Source organism: Netta rufina (assembly GCF_964035555.1).
Source record: "Netta rufina genome assembly, chromosome: 10".
NCBI classification, from domain to species: Eukaryota; Metazoa; Chordata; class Aves; order Anseriformes; family Anatidae; genus Netta; species Netta rufina.
The window spans coordinates 19,704,492-19,726,189 of NC_140133.1; the positions used below are offsets into that span (position 1 = coordinate 19,704,492).

The 21,698-nt window shown below is 39.8% G+C and overlaps 1 protein-coding gene across 1 annotated transcript in view; it reads right to left on the reverse strand.

The window, feature by feature from the left end:
- Positions 1–12,905, reverse strand: part of LOC311212845 (contactin-3-like) — a gene marked incomplete at both ends in the record, with an annotated part of 72,301 nt that extends 59,396 nt beyond the window's left edge. Inside the window, one exon of the mRNA XM_084292500.1 lies at positions 12,851–12,905. Coding sequence (XP_084148626.1) covers positions 12,851–12,905 — 55 coding nt within the window. The remainder of the gene's footprint in view (positions 1–12,850) is intronic.
- Between the last annotated feature and the right edge of the window lie 8,793 nt (positions 12,906–21,698).

Sequence of the window (21,698 nt, forward strand, 5' to 3'; positions counted from 1 at the left end):
TTACAAGGTATTCTCAATCCCTCTTAATCCTGACATTTCATGTGTTTCAACCACAGGTTGCTTGAGGTTAAAATGTAATGTATATTTATATATTCATTTAGTGTTGGTGGAATTTGGTAGATTGTGAATATAAGTAAGACAGCTGCACTCATTACACAGACTTTTAGCAACACTTTTTTTCTCCTCTATGTGAGATTTTGTTGCTGTAAAATGTGTGCAGGACACTTAAATATTTTTTTTTTTGGAGTATTAATTTCAGTTTGAGAAAACTCCAATCCAACCATTTGGTTAGTCAAAAAAAGGGTGAATCAAGTATGACAGAGGTAACAGAGATGTGTTTATAGACTGAAACATTTTTAGTGCTTGATTTTCTGTGGTTTTACAACTTAGTTGAAAGATTGAAGCATTAAATTCCTACTGAACATTCCTATCAACTTCAATGGGCTTTATACCGTGCCCTTAATATGGTATTAATGCAATTTAGATGTTTTTACACATTATCTTAATATTATCTGTAGTGTGCTACATGAGCTTACAAGACTCCATTAGGATAATTCTGACAAACAAAACAAGGGATGAAATGTTTTCCCTAGTGATGATTCTTTGATTTTCAGTGCATGTAAGCTGTTTTCCAAAGAAGCCATAATGCAGAGATTTAAGAATAGTCCCAAAGTACAAAAAATCTAGGGAAAGTCACCATTATTAATTGGAGAAAAAAATTATCTGCCAAAATTAAAATGGGAATGTTTTTTGCTTTCCCTGGGGGCAAATAATGCCCAAGTCATTAGTCTCTTGTAAAACTTCTATTCAGAACTTTTCTGACATTTTCTTTTCAATTTAGACAAAGTACAGCAGGGGGGGGGCCTTCCTCACCTCTGCCATCTCATCACTCAGTATAGTACAGGGCAATGCCAAGTAACTCCACCACGTCCCAGATCTTCGTGCAGTGGCACCACAGCACTGCCACTATGGTGCGGGCAGAAACTGGACAAGGACATCAGCCATCCCACCACTCCTCACAAAAATAAGGCCATCAGCTCTTCAAATATAGCACAGAGCAGCAGGACATACCCAAAACACAGCTAATGCTATACATAAAGCAAGCACACTTTTGCCTCATCCTTTCCTCTGTACCCAAGCTAAAATTTCAGTCAAACTAAAGGGCCATCTCCAAACAAAATTCAGTTTTCAACATAAAACAAGAACTTCACAGAAATGGTAATCTCCATTCACTTGCAAGAACGGCTGTGAAATTCAATGAAAAAAGATCACAAGTCTTCGTGTTCACAGAAACGCAGCTTTAAATGACATCAGCAGAACCAAGGCTGACAGATAAAGAGATGCAATTAAAGTTCTGAATTGCTTTGTTAAGCCAGGCGCTGTGCCTGCAACTACTGGACATGTGTCCGTGTTTGGGGCTGATTTCACCTGTCGTGGTCTTCAGCTGTGCACCAACAGCTTCTCCGTCCTGGTCAAGGAACTGTTTCCTCATTTGCTTTGCATTCTGAGAAATATTATGTTTACTACAAATGATGGTAAAACTCCAATCTAGATCCAAACTTCACAGTTTGCAGGTTCCTATGCTATAAAGTGGCAGCTGAAATCAAAGCAATGCACTGTACACCAGCTTTGCAAAGCAGCCCAGGGAATTTGCTTCCTACCCAAAAAGCCCTGATGACTAGCAGTGGCACCTGCTTAGCCACCACATTTCAGTTCTGTTTTTTTTTTTTTTTTTTTTTTTTTTTTTTTTTTTTGGCATGAAGTAAATAAGTTTCATAAGCAGCTTCAGGGATTTTTTGTACATTTAATTTTGCATTCTCCTCATTCCCCAGTTGTGCCTTGTGCTAAATGAACGTTAAGGGTACTGCCCTTTTAATAGCATTTTACATCTAATATACAGAAGCTAAACTTCATTGTTAATCATTTTAATAAAACTGTTCAGCTCCATGTTAGCTACATAATTTTTGCAGTATAAGTTTAGTCTCTTCTAAAAAAAAAAAAAAAGAAGTGAAAGAACTAGAAGAAACATTATTACACGGCCAAGTTTTTAGCTGCATTACATTTTCTATTAACCTTGGAGATTGTCAAGGCTGGACAAAATATAGCTTCCCAATAAAACAGCTGTCAATATCCAAGGCATCAACAGTACCAGAACAGGTCTGTGCAACACACCCAGCACAGAAAACGAAGACAATAACTATGTTGTCAGCAGCCATGCTCTCCTGTTAGCTAACTGGCCAAAAAGGCTTGGAGGCAGGAGTGATGAACGCAAACCATGGACCCCGTATAGCACCAAACATCTCCCTGCACACAGCTTGCTCTTCAGGCATTCCAAAGGACCCAAATCATGGCAAGTTCAGAATTATCTTCACTGAAAATAGCACTTTTCATAGATATAAGGCACACTGTGAGAGGTCCTTGAGTCTCTGGTTTTGGCTGGGGGTACATGTTGACCTTCAAAAAATTTTTAAAAGATTTTTTCCCCAGACAACCTCCAAAACCAGTGTTAAAATCTTAACTCTCATGAAGGAAAAACGTATTGAAGACGACAAACAGCTTTATTTTAAAAAAAATATTTATATATAACACTTTTTCCCTTATTTTCTGTGCCAGAAAATCTCTCTCCTCACCATACTCCTCTCCTTCACAAGCTATTCATGTGCAAGCTTTGAAAGATAATAGGAGACAAGCAGATTTACATCAAAAAAAAAAAAAGATAAGGTTGCTATGGGAATAAAGTGACAAAAACTGTTACTTAATCCAACATAAAAAGATGACAAATGGAGAGAACTCAAATGGAATTGAAACTGTCACCTCAACTGATAAGGTTATGATCTGTAACGACTGCTTTCTCTCCCTCATTTACTCCATGCTTTTATGTAGATTTCATTTTCTCTTCAAACACTATTTACAGAATAACAATGTAATTCCTATCAAGATTCAAAAACTCTTAAAAACAACAAAAAATGAATTAGAACTAAAAAGTAGTACTTTTCAACATGTTGCTTACTACTGTCATTGTCATTCACTTGCAGACTCAGAGTTGAAATAAGTCCATTCTGCATCAATGCTACAGATGTAGAACTGGACTGTAGGATGAATCTTTGTTTTATATATGAAATATAGAAAACGGTGATTCAGACATGTAGATTTCTATCTTTAAACTGCAGTCTATGGCCCACAATAACATTTTGCATAGGTTATTAACTAAATTTAGATCTTGTTTTCCCATAGCTGCAGTCAAAGGCTATTCTTATAAATTTTAAAGGCAGAAAGAGCTATCACACCATCCCCCCTCCCAAGCATTTTTAGCACAAAACATCATGACAAGGAATGAGTCTGTCCCATTTTAAAGCTGGCATATAGTCAGAGCACTAGCACGTCTAATGTTGATGCAGGACAAATGTTTTATCACATTCAGTAAAATGTGGTGAAAACGTATTTCCTCTCATTACATATACCCATAGCTGCCTTGACTCATTAAATAACGTGCCAAATGATCTCCTTACACAGTGAACCTTAAAAATGAGAAACGTGATGAAGCCTTAAAAGGTCCAATTCATGGTCTCTCTACTGATAGATCATCCCTGGCAACATAAAGACCAGAAAGTAATCTGGCATGAACCAGCTGAAAAACTTTTCTTAAACATATGGCAGAGCTTTAAAAGACTGATTCTTATTTGCTCTATAGCTCCTCTTGCTACTTAACGGCTTCCGAAAACGGCCAAGCAGCAGATTGGAAGCTCCTCTAAGGTGCCACTGCAAGATTTATGTCAGGGTAATTCACATCAACAGGCATCAAATCCTCTGCCTGTTACTACGACTGCTACCGTCACTATTTGCCTCTTATTTTCAGTATCATTGTAATGTTCTGTATTAAAAGAGTTCCTTATGTTATTATTGCATGAAATTACTCCATACCTCCCTTTCTTCACTAGGGGTTTCTGTTCGCTGTTGGATTAAAATATTAGAAGCTATTTCTAGTGACTGGTTCAAACAAAATGGTTTCTACGCTCAGAAGTTTCTCCATTGGCCCTGAACACCTGACCCTTGAAAGCTCTGTGAAAGGGTAAGGGATAATTGAGCACAAAAACATGCACTGAGGTGTCACATTAAAATGATGTTCTGCCTTCTCTTCCAAGACAGCAAGCAGCACCGATCTAGAAAAAGGTCTGTTTTCCTGCCAAATGGCATGTGCTTGAAATGTTTTTTGACTTTCTTACAAGACTTCTAAAAACTTGACAGCAATGTCATAACTGTTTGTTCCATCCAGGAAGGAAAAAAATCTACTATATTAAACAGCCGTATCTTAATATTCTCTTTATAGTTAAGGAGATTTGATTCATTTTTAGCATCAATAGTTCTGATTATGCTAATCATACAATAATATAGGTGAGCCTTCATTTGCTTGTATTTTCAAACATGTATAGCAATAAAATTGAGGTTAAGTTCTCTTTACAACCTTGTCTTATTTTTTCGCTGAAAGCCAAGTGAGAAAATCGTGTTCTGATCCCTGATATACCTTCACTGCTATTTACAGCCTGTATCAGAAAAGTTAAAGGCTTATATTATCCCATTTGTTATTAAACAAGAAATCAAAGGTTAGTTATGGCAAAAATCACGCATTTGTCCACACAGTAGCAGCAAAGCAAGGTTACCTAAAATTAAAAGTCTACATCATTCATGATCATTAAGAAAAAACAAATTTATAGCAGTTTCTTCTGGAAGTTTTTTTCAAATAAATAATAATATTTATTCTCAGTTCTGGTGTATTCCTGAACATCTGCCATGATTCAGCTTTAGATTTCCACCTCAGTGTGCCTCCCCTCTTTTTCAGCTGTTATTCACAACTGTTTCAACGTCTCTCCCACCTCCCTGCTGGTGTCCTCAGCTTCCCAAGCGGCTGATACAGCTTACGTTCAGCACAGTGAACTTCTACCAAAGTCCGCTTCCCTGCTGTTCCTTCCCTAAAGTCTTTTATCTTTTTATTTGCAGAGGAAGGGGTTCCTCCTTCCCCTGGTTTGGTATTTCCTCAGCATGACTCACCTACACATCTCCAGTCTTCATAAAGCAAGGAGCACCACTAGATCTGTTTTGCAGGTAAGAAACAGAAGATTAAAGGTATTACCCAAAACCCCAGGCATCATCTCACAGGATGAGGTTACTCATGAATCTCGGTCATCATTTATTCTTCAAACGTTCTAGCCAATGATAGCAACTTCAGGAGGTCGTTTAATCAATAAAGATGCTGAGCAGCCAGCCTAGGATGCTTTTGTCTAGTTCCCTATCAGAAGGTAGAACAACAGGATGGCTCTTCAGGTCATGAGCAAAAACTTTCTCTTTATTTCATAAACCAGCAAAAGACAGGAAAACAAACAAGGTCTCTCAGCTTCCATCTCCTCACCAGCAAGAGCCTGGCAAGTGAAGTAGGATTACTTCTGTAGCTGCTGCTGGGTGTTGGGGAAGAAGAAGTTGATGTTTTCAGAGAAGAGAAAAAGGGACTCCAAAGCCAGTGTTCTCCTATCAGTGGCTTTATTTATTTATTTAAAATACAAAGAGCCTGAAAGTGTTTCCACCTCAAACCTTTAGTTCATGACTTTCCTACCTACTGCTGTCACACACAGCTAGATACCACCATTCATATTCAAGAATCAACACTTAATTCAAACAATTTGTTCCTCATTTTCAGTATCCGATACTTTGCTGAAAACCAAGAAAATTAAACAAAAATGAGACCGAGGATGTGGGGCCAAAACAGGAACTTGACTGAGACCCTCTGCAGGTGCTCCAGCAAGCAATCACCAGGTTTGCTGCAACAGCTCATAAAGCATTCTTCTGCATCTTGGTACTCCTCTGACAAAAATATTTCTGCTTTCCTGCCTTTTTAACAGCAGCAATACATCAGTAAGAATATGGAAGGTTTTCATACTTCTTGGAAATATTAAAAAGCACGAATCATGTCTCCCAATTTCATAAGTCCTCTAAACTTAACATTAATAAAAAGGAAAGCAGTGGATCTGATGCATGACATAGCTGAGCCTGAGGGTTTAAATGGAATCCTTCTCTAAGAATTACACTGACAAAAAATGAAACAAACAGTGAAAGTGAAGATAGTGAACACACCTAAATTGCCATTAAATCAATTATAACATCATCTAGTTTTAACTGCAAACAGGCTATTAAATCAGTAACCAGAAGGAAAGCCTCCCTATTGGCAGATTACACTCTAAAGGGCCAGAATAGGAGTCAGACTGATGTCCAAATGGTTTGTATCTGTTACACCAGATACTTGAGGGTTTTTTTCAGCAGATCACCATTTTAAGATGCTTGGGAAGGTCATTCTCAATGCATCTGGAAAATATGATCAATGCTCAAACTGTGCATTTTTAAGACCGGACAGACAGAACATTAATCAGCTGTATTTGTCCTAAACAACAAATTAGAGGATACCAGTAAACCTGCACTCTGATTTTCTATTTAGACACCTCTAGAAGTTTTCCAGTGGAGCTGTAAACTCACATATAGCACATCACCACTGCCAAGAGTTTTCTTTTTCCTAACGCTCACTGGAAAGTGTAGCCTGCCTGACACGGTCTAGTCATCTTAGCACTTCATATCTTTACTAGTGCAACACAAGTAGTTCTTTGTTGAAAACCCTCCATTTATGGTTTTTTAAGCATGTTCACGTGCACAAGAGAATGGTGCCTAAAGGTACTGAATGGGAGGAGAACCTTCCAGCTCCACGGTTACAGTCAAATTCAGTCAAGGCTTGCGATGGCTAAAAGGGGGTGGTTAATGGCAATTTTTTGCTCTGTTTAGATGAAGTACAATCAAAATAGAGTTAGGATACTATTTGTGGTGATGGCTAATTAAAGCTTAGGAGAGAAAGTTAGTGCAGGTGGATTCTACAGGTCTTGTTCTGGACACGCTGATTGAAGTGTGTCCTTTCATCTTCTGAAGAACAAAAATTATATACGTTTACACACACAATTCTCCTTGTTTCATTCCTTTGAACTTTTTTTCTGTTTCATAGCCTTCTTTACACCTGAAATATACTTCAAAACTTGTTTTTCCTCTTAATTCTCAGGAGAAACTTTTAATAGATACGTTTTCCAAGAGAACAGAGCAGTCAGCTTCAGCAGTATAAAACAGCAAGAAATGACGAGAGAGCAGGAGAAACTAATGCCTGCTCTCCTACCAAGATTGCTGGGAAAGGCTGGGTGAGCAAGTGAGCAGCACGGCTTGTGCCGGCCGAGGCTGATGGAGATGGGTCTCCCCTTGGAGCTGACTCCTTGGTGCAGCAGTACAATAAATTGCAGTAGGAATTTGAAGCCAAAATTAACAGGAATGGTAAGAAAAGACAGCAGTCACGCCAACCTGCAGAGAAGCAGTTTGCACTCTCATGGGATAGGAGTTTACCTTATCTGTTTATCTTACATATTCGCTAGTCACTTCTATAGCAATGCATCTCAGTCATTTATCCTTCCCTCACATGGGAAATAAAAAACCTGCTATCCAGTTTACTAAAAGATTAAGTGAAATCCAGTTTATTAAAAGATTAAATGAAATCTTCTGGGTCACTTGGGAGGGGTGGGAAAATCTATGAAGGTCAGGAAGAGTCATAACGCTCCTGGAATCAATTCACAACCTGACCCCAGACCATCGCTTGGTTCAGACTCCAGCTGGATGGACCAAATGAACTCCAGAGGTCCCTTCAATTTAAACCATTCTGTGAGTCTGTACTGCTCTTTTTTTTTTTTCAGTCGTTGGTTTTCTATTTTATTGATCTTTCAGCTTGTTCTTCAGAATCATTTAAGCATTGATAATAAACTGTTTTTTTTTCGTTTGTTTTTTTTCCAATTTCATAGACTCATAGAATGGCTTAGGTTGGAAGGAACCTTAAAGATCATCTAGTTTCAACCCCCCTGTAATGGGCAGGGAGTTTCTTTCCTGGCTAGGCGGATGTTCCCCCTACTTGTTTCAAACTTGACATGTATACTTAATGCTGAATAATCATCTTCTTTCTCCCTAAGGTAAATAGGCAAAGATAGCAAGATCATTAGTTATACAGATATAAATATACATCAATAAATTAAAACCCAAAGGCCTTCCCCCCCCATCCTCCCATTAGATACTCTCACATCCTCACTTTGATGAACTGAAGATTCACACAGGATAAACCAAAAGCAACTCAATACAGAACACCACAGTAAGGGAACTAGTTTGAAGTATGTTATTTGCATGGACAAAGAACATCAAAGCTTTTAAAGACCAGCCACATCTCCATTTCTGTAACTATGATGTCATATCATAACATTAATTTTCAGGCAAGTCTTAGAACTGTCTTTTCAGTCATAAACTGAACACAAGAAAAATGTTTCTATAGAAAGTCGGAATACCTCCTAATCTGTCTTGATGCTAGTTTAAAAGTAATATTCTCAAAACTGTTTAACACCTTGTTTCATGTTTACAGAGTGCTCCCACTAAAATTTGTCTTGAAAAAGACTCAACTACAGGATTCTCTGGTAGATTTTAGAAGTACACTGTTCCAAAAGGTCTATTCACAATATTGAAGCAATTTAAGCAAAAAGATAATGTTAGAATTAAACACGTGCAGCCTCCAGATAGCAAAAGAACTGCACGTCAGGATTGAGACCTTGTGCTGAGCTGAGTGAGATGAGGTAGGCAGCTGGAACTGTTCAATTTAGACTGTTCAGCAAATTACATCTGGCTCAGCCTCATGTCTCCGTAAGTGCTGACTGTTGCTACAAGCAGCATGGTCAGTGACAGCAATAAAACCACATTAAGTCAGGGATATCAATTATGGGTGCTCAAGGCTTCTAAGCAGCCCTGCTCCATCCAACCATCTGGCTTCTGGCAACATGAAAAATGGCTTTTTTTCTGCTTGACTTCTTGCTGGTCCTCCAATCTACGAGCTCCGCATTGCTACTCAGAGGACATTTGGGGAACACAGTAAGTGAAGAGAGATGAACGAGAACAGATGCAAAGGAAGGGTGAACAGTGAATGAGGACAGTGTCTTACAGGAGACAACGCAATGGCCATCAGAAAATAAATACTCTACTAGTAATTAGCACAATAACAAGTATTTTTCTATTAGCTCTGATATTAATTTACAAACTCCATGATACTCAATGCCAACCTGAGATATGTGAATTTATGAATCTGCAGTTAACATTATCACTTTCATAGTGTGCCTCTTTCTGCAGTTACATTTGCATAGAGTTAAACATTTATTTCTTTGTTTTTTCCCCTCTCTTCTCTTCCTCTCCAAGAACTCACTTGGTTCATCTGGTGTTAACGTGATTTAACATAAGATACTTTACATTCATCTTGAATCCTCAAGACTACCATTCTTCATAAGCAGCAAAAACAAAACTTGCTTTCATCTAAGTTGCTTTCAAACATGACTGAAAAGAACTGAGATGACACAAAATAAAAATATAAGAAAGATTAAAGGACAAAAGAGTCCTTCAACAGATGGGTGAAAAATCTTTCATCCTCTTCGAAGGAGGTTATGTATGCCTCCACAAGAACCGCTATCAAGGTCAAAGTGATCTGAGTGAAGCTTTGAGGGTGTCAGAGTAGTTCTGCAGATGTTACAGCTCATACTCAATAGACTTGTTTGCATAACTCCAACTTCTGGTGCCTACAACTTTCTCCATATTATTGTCTATAACAGAAACAGTAACAGCAGCAGAGAACTTTACGCTATGTAAGAGTCAACATATCCTCCTGTGCCTGAACATCACCTCACCCATTATCTATTTTTTTTTTTAAAGAGTAAATATGAATTCAACACGTCAATCCTGAAGATTTCCAAGCTTTACAATCAAAGATAGATACAACTTTAAGAGTAAAATGATTATCCTTCTTCTAAAGGATATTTTACTGCCTGTTGTCTATGAATGAAACATTAGGATTTCGTTTTCTCTTTTTATACTATTTGCATGTCAGATACCTGTTATGATCCAAATGCTAAGTATTACATTTTATCAATAAAAACCCCAAACTAAAGAAAAATAAGCTTCTAAAATAAGAAAAATAAAGACTAGTACCACATGAAAAACTTAAATTACTCTAGCAGATTTAAGAACAGGCTTTGTTGTTATTTGTTATATGTTTGTTGTGTTTGTTATATGTTTTTGATTTTTTTATAGCATTAATACTAATTCAACATGAACATAACCATGAACATAATGAAATCATTCATTCTACTACAAATGATACACATGATGCAAGTCACCAATGCATGTTACTATTGCCTGAAAAATACTCATACACCTTAGTTAAGTACTACAATGTAAATCTAGCAAAAACAGTATCAGCAGGTCAAAACCAGTGAGAGCACACTTAGAAAAATCCATACATAGCTAATGAATTTTAATGTTTGGATTCTACCCGTTAGTCCCCCCGCCCCCATCCTCCCAGTATCCTTCATTACATCAACTAATCACTTAAAATTTCTTTTGGCTTAGCCTGTATTCTAATTAACTAATACCATATCTCCTTTGAATAGTAACTGTACTGAGCAGTCAGCATATTTCCGAAGTTACATATGAGAGATTCAGAAATGCATGCATACATTCTGCAAAAACAATTTGTTTTGCTGACATTTATAATGTCAAGATTTGCCAATTCAGATGCTGCAGTGTCTAATTGGCTTTACAAGTAATTCCCCAATGATACCAAAGACATAGCAGTAGGTATTGCAGAAAGTGGACTTACATCCTTCAAGTGGTTTTAAGACTACAAACACATTTTCGACTTGAAATATTTCCAGGTGCAGCCCAAAGGGAAGCACAGTGCTGGCTGGCACAGTTGCACTTTTTAGCTAACTCAGGATGTTCACAGCCTTACTTTCCGGACCACCGCCACATGCATTAACTGCTAAAGCAGAAGAGCAGGAAGAACAAGAGCAGCATTGAGGAATGCCACAGTACACTGCCTGTAGTCCCCCTGCAGCTCCCTGCTGCTCCCCCATCACCGTTTTGGGCTGACCAGGGGCTCAGATGGAACCAGACTTTTGCCTGGCATATGTAACGGCAGCAGGACCAGACATGCAGACATGGGGAAAACATGGAAGCAGCAACAAGGCAGCATCTGCTCAGAAGTATGAAAATGTAGCTTTGCTTCCTGCAGTTCAAAGGAGAAAAAAAACAAACTCCCCCTATTTTAACCAATATCCCTGTGCAAATCTCTTGTGATTGGCTCAATGTCAGAACATTCAGTATTTCTTTTAGAAAGCAAACCATAAACTAGAAAGTAGTCCTGCAGAAGAAAAAACTGTATATAAGTCTTTTTTTTCCTTAAGGAAATATTTTCTAAGGAAAAGTGCTTGCATTTCACAGAGACAATATTAGTACCTTTCATGTTAAAGACAGCGAAGCCATGTTGTTAAACCATTCATGACCCTCTGCATTCCCACATAAAGCTCAAATCCACAAACCTTGCTCGGTTATGTTCCAATGCACCTCAAACAAGAAATCAATCCCCCTGAGGGCAGCCAAAACACAAACAGAGGTTACAGGCATGAGAGGAAAGCAGGAAGGGGCATCTCCACATGGCCCCTCTTTCTCCACCCCTGCACTGGAGCTGCTGCCAAAAAAAAAAAATAAAACCACAACACACACCTACTCCCAACAGACCCAGACAATAACCTTTTTGATTTACTAACTAGTTCACATGTCAAGCAGTAGTTGCTCGTTTCAATTAAAGCACACTCATACACATCACCCTCCCCTCCAACCACCCTAACCACCCTTAACTTCAAAGCAGCCAATTCAGATCACTCTTCAGAGCTATCCTCTACAGAAGCCTGATTCAGAAGCAGGAGAAACCATGATCACTTGCCAGCAAGGCCCCTGAGGAAAAGACCATCAGCTTGAGATTCTGACAGCACTGACTATTGCTCTCTAGTCCTTCTTCCAGTTCTTCAGCCAGCCCCCTTTTAGGGAGCAAAGCGATGCCTCACAAGGGAACTTCTTTTTTTTTTTTCTTCTGTTTGCATTGCATATTCAAGAGCATCCCAGACCTTTATCAAATGAGATGAGTCACAACAACAAAAGGCTTCCTTCCCTCTTTCAAGACAAGTGCTGTCATTGCAGCAATTAAAAACATCAACACAGCACTGACTTACTGAAGAGCACGCATTTTGGTAATTTGGGAACCATCAGTGATGCCTGCTCTTTGCAGCTCTGATGGTGCCAACGCACACTAAAATCACTGTCAGAAGTTACCATCGAGGACAGACTAGGGGCCTCCTCTCACCCCCTCACACACAGCAGCATCATTAGGGATGGTCAGAGCATATGCTGAGCAGCCACCAAAACAAGTCAGGGACTTCAGGGGCTACTCTGTGTACTGACCTCAGAAAGGTAAAGAACAACAGCGCAGAAGGGACGCCATGGCAGAAGGAGAAGACCTGAAAAGCTGCACAGTTCCCAGCACTGAGAACTAGCTGGATTGCTGTCTGGTAGAGAGGGAAAGCAAACCTCTGAACTGCTGAATTGGTGCAGCGATAACACAGCACAGCTCCTCATGAATAAACCTATTCTAAAATAAACGAAGCTTTGAGAAAAGCTGAAGCAATCATCCTCCGTAGCTGCAAGAATTTGAAGTTTCCAGTTACAGAGAAACACATACCGCAGCTATTATATTAGCACACCTCTGGTGCATGCATTTCTAATAACATCTCTACCGTTATCAACTATCTTCTGCCTGCTTTGAAAGCAGAGCTCTGTTTAGTAACCTTGGAGCAGAAGTTATTTTAAGTCATTCACTGTTAATATTTGAAACCCTTGTATTGCATGCATTATTGTATTTTGTTACCTCCAAGACAGCCAACAAGTAATACCAGGAACAGCAGCTTCCACAGCAGCAGCATCTTCAGTTGGCAAAATTCAGTAATTTCAGTTCCTTCCCAGATGAACTGCACATTTAGTCTTCTGTAGGCAAGGTTTAACCTGTTAAGAGAATAGAGGGATGACAACCGGATTCAAATTTAAGAACTGGCTTCCATGTAAACATGCTTTTTAATAAATACAAAATGGACCGATGCTCTAAAATGCCTCCTTTTTTCCTATGACTGAGCCCCAAACAGAAGTGCAGATGTGTATGCATACAAGGTGTTAGGAATTATCTAATTCAGCAGGAGCACAGCTGGCAAGTACGCTGATTTTGTAAGTTGCCTGCTTCCTGGTAATCTCTGACATACGTTTATTTGTAAGAAACAGGAGTTTTAAAAGAAGAGGATACATGAGGTACAATCACATATAAAGAACAGAAGTTTGAAGTTTAAGATAACCATTAGAAGAATTCATTCCACTTGCCTTGTATACGCTGCACTAGCAACAACCTGAACATGTGCAATAACTGATTTAATTAAAGCCACGTCTACTCTTCCCTTTTTGTTTTACCATACCAGGTCTGCACTTGATGTGCCTAACAGCAGCACAGAAGCCTGAAGAGGAAGATACAGCAACCAAGAACACAGAAAGAACATGAGCATGTGGCACTGAGGCACATCAGATGTGATGATATGCCACAAAGTGTTTTGCTAGGATTCCATTTCTACCTGTGTTACTGGCTCGATTATAAAGGATTTGCCAAGGTCTACTAACTTGGGTACGGCATTCTAATTTTGCTATTTTCTACAAAAGCTTCGCAGTAAATTTTCTGAAGTCGTATGACAACTGTGGCCTTTACATTATGTGTGTGTCACTTCCACAGCATCTGTTTTTTCAGAAGAAGAGTAGCTGGGCAAAATTTGAGGTTCTGCAGTACACAGATCAGGCGAGATCAAATGCTTCCTTCTGGCACTGCAGTCTACGGATCAACGCACAGAAATATGAAGGGCAAAACAACAACCATTAATTCTGAGGTGCCAATCTGAAATGTCTGGACTTTTTTTTTCCAGTCTATTTCATATTAGAGTTAAAAGTTTCTAATATTTTTGGGAATCTAGCATTTGAGTTTCAATCTAAGCACCCCAGGCAGAGAGATCACCCAGAGGATTCCCTCAGACACATCCCCAGCCCACAACTTCAGAAGAATGTAATCTCCCCAGAGAAAGATGGACCTGCTCTTTGCCACCAGAGCTGTCTCTTCTCTCCCTGCAAGCCCCTGGCTCGTGCATACATCGCTACCAACTTGCATCCTACTCAAGTGGCAGCTGCATGACACAAGCAGGGTTTCCTTTTTTGCGTGTATAAAAGCCAAAACCCTGAAGCACTGTTGTAGCAGGAGCCTACCTCACAGTCTAGGAAATGGCCAAAAGTCTGCTGCTGAGAAAAATGTACCTTATGTATCCTAAGAATTAAGTTCTGAAAGAAATCAAAGCATCAGGAACCAGGAAACCTGAGCACCGCAGTATTTTGCATATTACTTCTGAGGGATCCTGTGCATTTTGTTGACTAGAAGTAATAATTGCTGCACAATGCCACTGTAATATTACGATAAAACCAGGCTAGCATAAGCTGCTGGGCTCTAATTGCACTGCATGTTTGCCAAGAGCTTTCCAGAGGTAGGCATGTCCCTTATTTGACGTGCCCTGAAGGCACCTGGTACAGGCTCTGAAAGGGCTGGAGCAAGTTCAGGCTCTACAACAGTTTGTGTGCTCAGACAGCTGAAGTCCGTGCAGAGAACAAGAAGATAAGAGATACCTGCAGGAGGTGCTTAAACCCAATATTAAAAAACTACACAAACAGGATACAGACCTACTGCAGCTACAGGAAGAAGAGGGGTTGGCTGGGAATAAAATTAGAAAAGAAAAAGTAGAGGACAACGAAGCAAAAGGATTAATAATATTATAGAGAAATAATAAAATGGGACTAGGAAATAGACTAGGGAACAAGGAGAAGCAAGGAAGCTGAGAAAGAGCTTTGTCAAAATAGAATTCAATAGAATTTCTCAGATCTGGATGAGCCCAAATTAAAGCTTCAGTCTGAACTGGAGGAATTTCTAGCGTCACTGAGTCTAAACTGATCAGAAATTCCTGGAACTCAGGAGAGTTGCAAAGGTCATGAACTGATTTTTCAGTATTGATTACAAACCACAAAACAAAAAAATAAACTGAGGTGCTGACACTAGAGGTCAGCATATCTTTGCATAGGAAAACAGATATTAGAATCTCATCTTGATAAATTATGAGATTAACATTTCAGTTAAAGTCATCTCCACAGGGCATCATAAAAATGAGATGCGCTGATTAGTGTAAAATGTCCCCCAGCCATTTCAAGTAGTCATATCTATTTTTTTGGAAAATAATAAATTGAAAATATCCATTTCTCATTTCCCTCAAAATGCAATTGCTAGCTGTGAAAAAAATCACCCAATATACTTTGTTTCAGTAAGGAATACCCACATGGCGGGCTCTAAATCCTTCACATCTCTGCCTCTTGCAGTTCATATTCTAAGGCCGACACGAACCAACACCGGGATGGCAGGGCTCTGGCTTTGGAAACATAATGGTGTAGTCTCCACACACAGTGGAAAAAAGTCTAAGTTGAAGAAAGTTGCACTTCTGAAAGTGCAAAAGGAATGCAATAAAAACCACTAGAGAAGTGCTACGTTTGCACATAATTGATCAAGCCAGTCTTTCTGCAACTTCCCTGATCTCTACGCTTGGCTTCAATAAGACAGCCCAGTTCCCTGGGATCAGTCTCTGCTGAGATGAACTCCTCAGAAATGCTGACTGTACATGGAAATACCAACTCAAGGCACACCTATCCAATGCTAGAGTTGGCAAAAGAAATACAAGTGTGTATTTAAATTCACTGGAGCTTCTATCAGCATCTGAAGTTTTGAGTTCATTCCTTACGTTTCTGTGTCTGATGTACGGAAGGTAAGGGAATACATCTTCCACGCAGATCATTTATGGAAGTGAACACATTTGCAAATCTGAGTATTTTAAGGGATAAACAAGATCCAAGCCAGCCCATGAAAACCCACATGTATTTTTCACACTGCTCTTCTCAAGGAGCCTAGCAGCATGCCTCACCGAAAGCAGCATCACAAAGGCTATCGCGCTGCTCAGTGGATCTCAGCATTTCAATAACATTAATTCAACTCTGACAACATCCATTTGTAAACAGGCAAATCTTGAGACAAAGGTAATTTCCTTTTGGAGATGGCAAGGCTTTGGAAAAGTGAGCTACAGTACCAGTACTGAGTGCAATGGGGCCACTACTGGTAACATCCCACTGGAAGAAATGCAAGCATGTCTAGCACACCTGTATTAAACTCTAGATAAATGAGAATTAACCAATTAAAAGCTAATAATCAAGACAAAATACAGTTGAAAACCCTACTAAGCAATACCGTGGCTTGTTCCAAAGAAAAGTTTAAAAGGTGCTCCAAGGAGAACTGTGGCCGGTCCAACTCCTTTGGGGGCTCATTAGGTCTTTGTTCCACAACTGCATGTAGCACCACTCATTAGCAAGCAGCCTTTGCAGGCTTGTAGCAGTTGTTAGGCTGCCTGTGGCTCTTACTCAGCCTTCCTGTCCCTACAGGGATATCAGCACTAGACAAATCATCCTGATGAAGCTGGACTGTAAGCATAAAAAGATGAGGAGAAAGTTTTAGATGAACTCCACTATTAACAATCACTAAGTAGGATTAAAGTCATCTTCAGTGTGTCATTAGCAGAGACTTAATTAAAAGCATCACAGACATTCTTAACAAGATGAATTTACAAAAGCTTAAAAGAGAAGTATCAGCAACTGTTCTGTGGAGTTTTGCTACAACTTCTCTTGTCTTACTGCATGTATTGACTAGTTCAGCCACGGTCTCGTTTCCCCTGTCCATATATCATTTGCACTTGATATAAGCCTTGTAAGCTTTAGGGTACAGGGACCATGTGGATGGTTCTAGTCTACAGAGCACCTTCCCTAGCCCTATACTCGTCCTTCCTTTTCCCCCCTGAAACAAATAATAACTGTAATAATTGAGTGTCCACTCTCAATACTCATTTCTCTACGAACAGCATCACGGTGCATCTCTACCTTATTTATCTCTCTTATTCTTGTTACTGAGGAGCTCTCTGAGCATACCAGCCAGGCTCCTGAGCCCAGCACCCGCAATTCTTCCACTGAAGAGTGATACCCACTAAAGAAGGCTGTAACTTGGCTGAGCCTTTTACCACAAACAGTTGTTCCATGTCAACAAAAGCAGAGAAATCGTAAAGAGAAAATAATTACAGAATGACATTTATCTTAAAAGTTCCTCAGGAATCCTACCTTATCGTAAGACCACCAGCTTGTACAAGTCTGCGCATTAACCTTTGCGCCAGCAATTTGAGAGCCTCTTTAAATCTAGCCAGAGGTCTTTGCTTTGCACAAACAGTTTGACCACCCGTGGAGACTGCCTACCTAAATCAATTTCGGTACACCTATGGGAAAGCTTCACAAAGGAACTAGCTTTGCATTTTTCCCCTAAGTACAGGGGAAAAAAAGTATCAGAATTTCTTTCAACTCTTTCTATTAAATCAATTACGTGATAAAATTTAAAATTAGTAAGTCATTATAAGTGATACTAACTCCACTCCCAAGCCAAATGGAATACAGTTATCCTGAGCACAGTGTATCAAGTTTGGTATGTTTAGTTACTGCCATTCAGAACTGTGTATTTTTTGCATTGGTACAGTGAAGGTATTGCACTGATAGCAAGTTAACCTTTTAAATGCAAAATATAGATATTAAAGAAAAAGTCATATTGCTTTTTTTCTACTTTACCTCAGGAAACAGCTTTCATATTTACCAATCCATGGATGATGAGAGAAAGCATATTTGCACAAAAGTTCACTCTTAAAGTTTATTCTGATATTGTCTGCTTTTCCTGCCCAACAAGTCATCAGAAACCACTACACTTCAAGAAACTGCTCTCTTATTCACGCCATATGATTACCAAGTTTAATTAGAAACATCACAAAACCAAACATTTGATGTTTTCTTTCCATGTTCTTTGAAAGGCTTGGGTACAGAAGATGTAGCATAAAAACAACAATATGGAAAAATGTCTATTCCCAGACGAAATATCAGGTATTTTGTCTTATAGGCACCTTATTCTCTGACAGTGTTAAGTGCACTGGCATCAGCTAAGACATTGTACGGTACAGTCCTGATAGGGAAATGCAGATTGAGTCTTGCTGCCCTGAGGAGCAGGCTTGGAAGTGGCTGCAGTGCTCATCTGCATACAGACTTTCTGTGCCCTAGTTACCATCAAGCTCACTTCCAGTTGCCAAGCAAAACGTTACTTTCAACGCCACAAATAATGCCTCCGCTTCGTGCCGTAGGATGGGCATTTTTAGTGCACCAAGACTTTCAGGCTGCTGCTCCTTTGTAAAGATTCTCGACCCACAGTAATGAGGAGCTATGTATACTCAGCACAATGAGAAGTTTGAAGTTGCCCACAAGTGTTATTAAACTTTAAAAAAATACATATATATTTCACATTCAGTCATCGCCAAAAGCTAACTTCTGCTGCTACTTCAAATACCTCTGGTTATTACTCTTACACAGATACACAGCCCTCTACGCTTCAGTAGATTACTGAATGCCTTCCCGAAATCCTTGCAACACAATGTCTGTACAACAGCCTCTTGGATTTCAGAACCCTACCATTTAACATACAGTAACGTTAACATTTCAACACACCCTTGGTGGCACAACCTGTGCTCTGTCCATCAGTGCTTCTGTTCTTGGAATAAGATTTCAAACAAAATCAGCTTCCAAAAGCTCTTTTTTTTTTTTTTTTTCTGTCTAAAAATCTCTCCAAAAGAACGACCCATCACAAAAAAAAAAAATGTATTTTCTGTTATTTTCAGGCCCCTTTTCTTATAATTTGTATGCCCCAAGCTTTCCCCCTTTGATTTACCAATTTCAGACACCCTTTTGATAACACAAACGGGTCATCACCTTTAACCAGGTGTCCTCAGATAGGTGCTTCAAGGCTCAAAAATTCTTTGATCCCAGATGAGTGGATGTCATGAGTCATTTAAAAATAATCTAAGGCTCTAGAATCACAATAAATAAAGTTACTGATACGGAATTGGATGAATTATGCCTTGTGTAGCACCCAACTACTCTGTTTCCATCGCCATGCCTCCAATGACTATGGGGTTTGCCCAGAGCTCTTGCTGACCTCCTGCACCTCGGGATGATAAAGTGATGCTGCTGATGAGCCAACCCCTCAGTCTGCAAATACAACTGGCCTTTGGCAGCTTGGGTTGCTTTTATTAGCCCTTCCTCGCTCCCTTGCGAGTAGCACGCTATTTGTTTCAAAACACCTTTATTTCTACTTCCTATAAATCACGGCTTCAAAAGTTTGTCTTATCCTGCACAGTTGCCAAAATACAACTCATCCCACACACAGCTGGAGTTTGATGCTCCTTGGCCATAGCCAAGTCGATGTGAACACCTCACCCCGTTGCAGCCCATGTTAGCACCCACTCTGTATGCAGCTGGCCGGCGAGCCCCTGCACTTAAGTGCCAGGACTTCAGTTGCACCTCTCAAGCCAGACTGCCACTAGGGCCCTTGTGGCTTTCCACTGCTGCTTGGACTCCACTTTGCTTTTAAATGGAAAAGAGCTCCAAGATTTCACATTTTAAAGGCTTTAAATTAATACATTTTAATGCAGGCTTTTCCATCCAATTTACTCAGAGCAAGAAAGGACAGATTTTTCCTGCACTGTGCTTCAGATATCCAATCGTCAGGTTTTGTGTGCTTTTTTTTCCCCCTGAACCACTAATTCAGCTCTTCACATAACTTACCAGGAAGTCACCACAAAGGAAGGTACATCAAAATACATCGAAAACCCATACAGCCAGGTGAGATGCATTGCTCCACGTCAACAATGATGAAAAACATCTCCTCTTTGCAAAATCCTCATTTTTCCTGCCTCTGAGGAGAAGCAAGCCAGAAAGAAGAGATGACCTGTAGGCAAGCAGACCTAGGACACACTCTGCAGGCTTGTTTTCTGTGGCAGACAGGCAGAGGGAGAAACCTGCAGGTGACCAAAGGGGATTGATCCTCTTTTAAGTGTCTAATAGTAAAAGAAGAAACCAGTTTTGCTATGGTAGGAAAAGGTGAAAGGTGTCACACGCCAATGAGCTAGCAGTAAATTCTTGTTTTTAAATATCAGCAGAGACCTCAGGGTACAAAACTAACACTAATCTGCATGTGCTGGGTGACCTTTACTGAAAGCTAAACTCAGTGTGAAGACATGGAGCAGTGTGGGTGGGGAAGCCACCAGCAGCAGGGCTCCCTGGAAAGCCTTTGGCGTGGATGCTGAACACATTGTTCAGCCAGGCTTACCTCCCAGTCAAAGGCAAACACTGCACCATGCATGGCTCTCCACCTCAAGGAGGAAGGCAGCCACATGCAGGAATAACTCTTATCAAGCAATTTTACGTGGCTGAAGATAAAACAAACAGAACTCATGGAAATGAGGCACGGCAGTCCTACTCCGAGACCCAGACCTCGCACAGCCCATGGCAGGACAGGGCCCATTTCACCATCGCTCAGCAGAGCAGGACCACAATGCTCATCCTGCAGCCAGACAGCAGAACCCCAGTGGGAAACATGTTCTGTTTAATTGTAAAAGAAGAATAAATTCTTGAGGAGTAAGATACTAGGAAGGGCAAAACGGCATAAATACTTCAAGTATATTGGCACTAGAGGAAAAGAGTCATATATATTTTATAGAACATATTAAAATATTAATATATATAAACATACATTTTGTATGTAATCTTACTAGCCTTCTCTTATACTTTTAAAATACGTATAGCCTGGGAATAGAGGAGTGAGTGAGAAGAATTCACCAATTTCAGCATGGAAGTGAGCTTCAGGAGATATGGCCACAGGTACCCTTAATCTGAGTCTGTGATTATCTCACTCCAAGTCACATGCAAGAGAATAATCCCCTGCAGGATAGAGCACTGATGTGAAAAGAAAGAAAAGCTCAAAGTCACAGTTGAGTGGTTACATCTGAACCCATTTCAGCACTTCCTCCCTACCCCCCCATTTCTTACCGGAGACCTAGGCAGCTTAATCTGCATTGATGTCTGTGAAGTTTCACTTTAAAAGTTACTCAGCCTGAGAGACTTTCCCCTCATATGAATAGAAATAAAGTTCTTAAGTATTTTTATGCATTTTTATGCAAAGTTTTCCTTTTCAAAAGAAAGTATGAGATATTGCCTGAAAACTTGAATACTGCATTTCAGCTTCAAACTAGTAACAGACATATTAACCCCCAAATGAGATTATTAAAGAGGAAAAAAAAAAAAAAAAAAAACCACAAACTGCACCACCAGGCAGAATAACACCCACTGGAGAATATGATAAAGCAGTTACAGATGTTCAGTTGATTACTACAACTTGAACACACCAGTGCACTGTGTAACTGAATCAAACGATGTCACAGTTACTATTAAGACTAGACGATATGGTATTTCTTAATCATTTTATTTAAACAAAACACTCTCCCTGCCTTCTCCCACCCCTTGCTTTCTCTCTTTTGTCCCCTACACCTTAGGGTTACCGTTTAAGGCATTACAGCACTGATTTACATACTTCTTTGGCTGCCTCACCACTAGTAGAAGACCATATCCAGGCCCCCACACTGGAAAGTAGAGGGGAGGAAGGAGGAAACAGTGAACAATGAAGCGGCAGCAGGTAA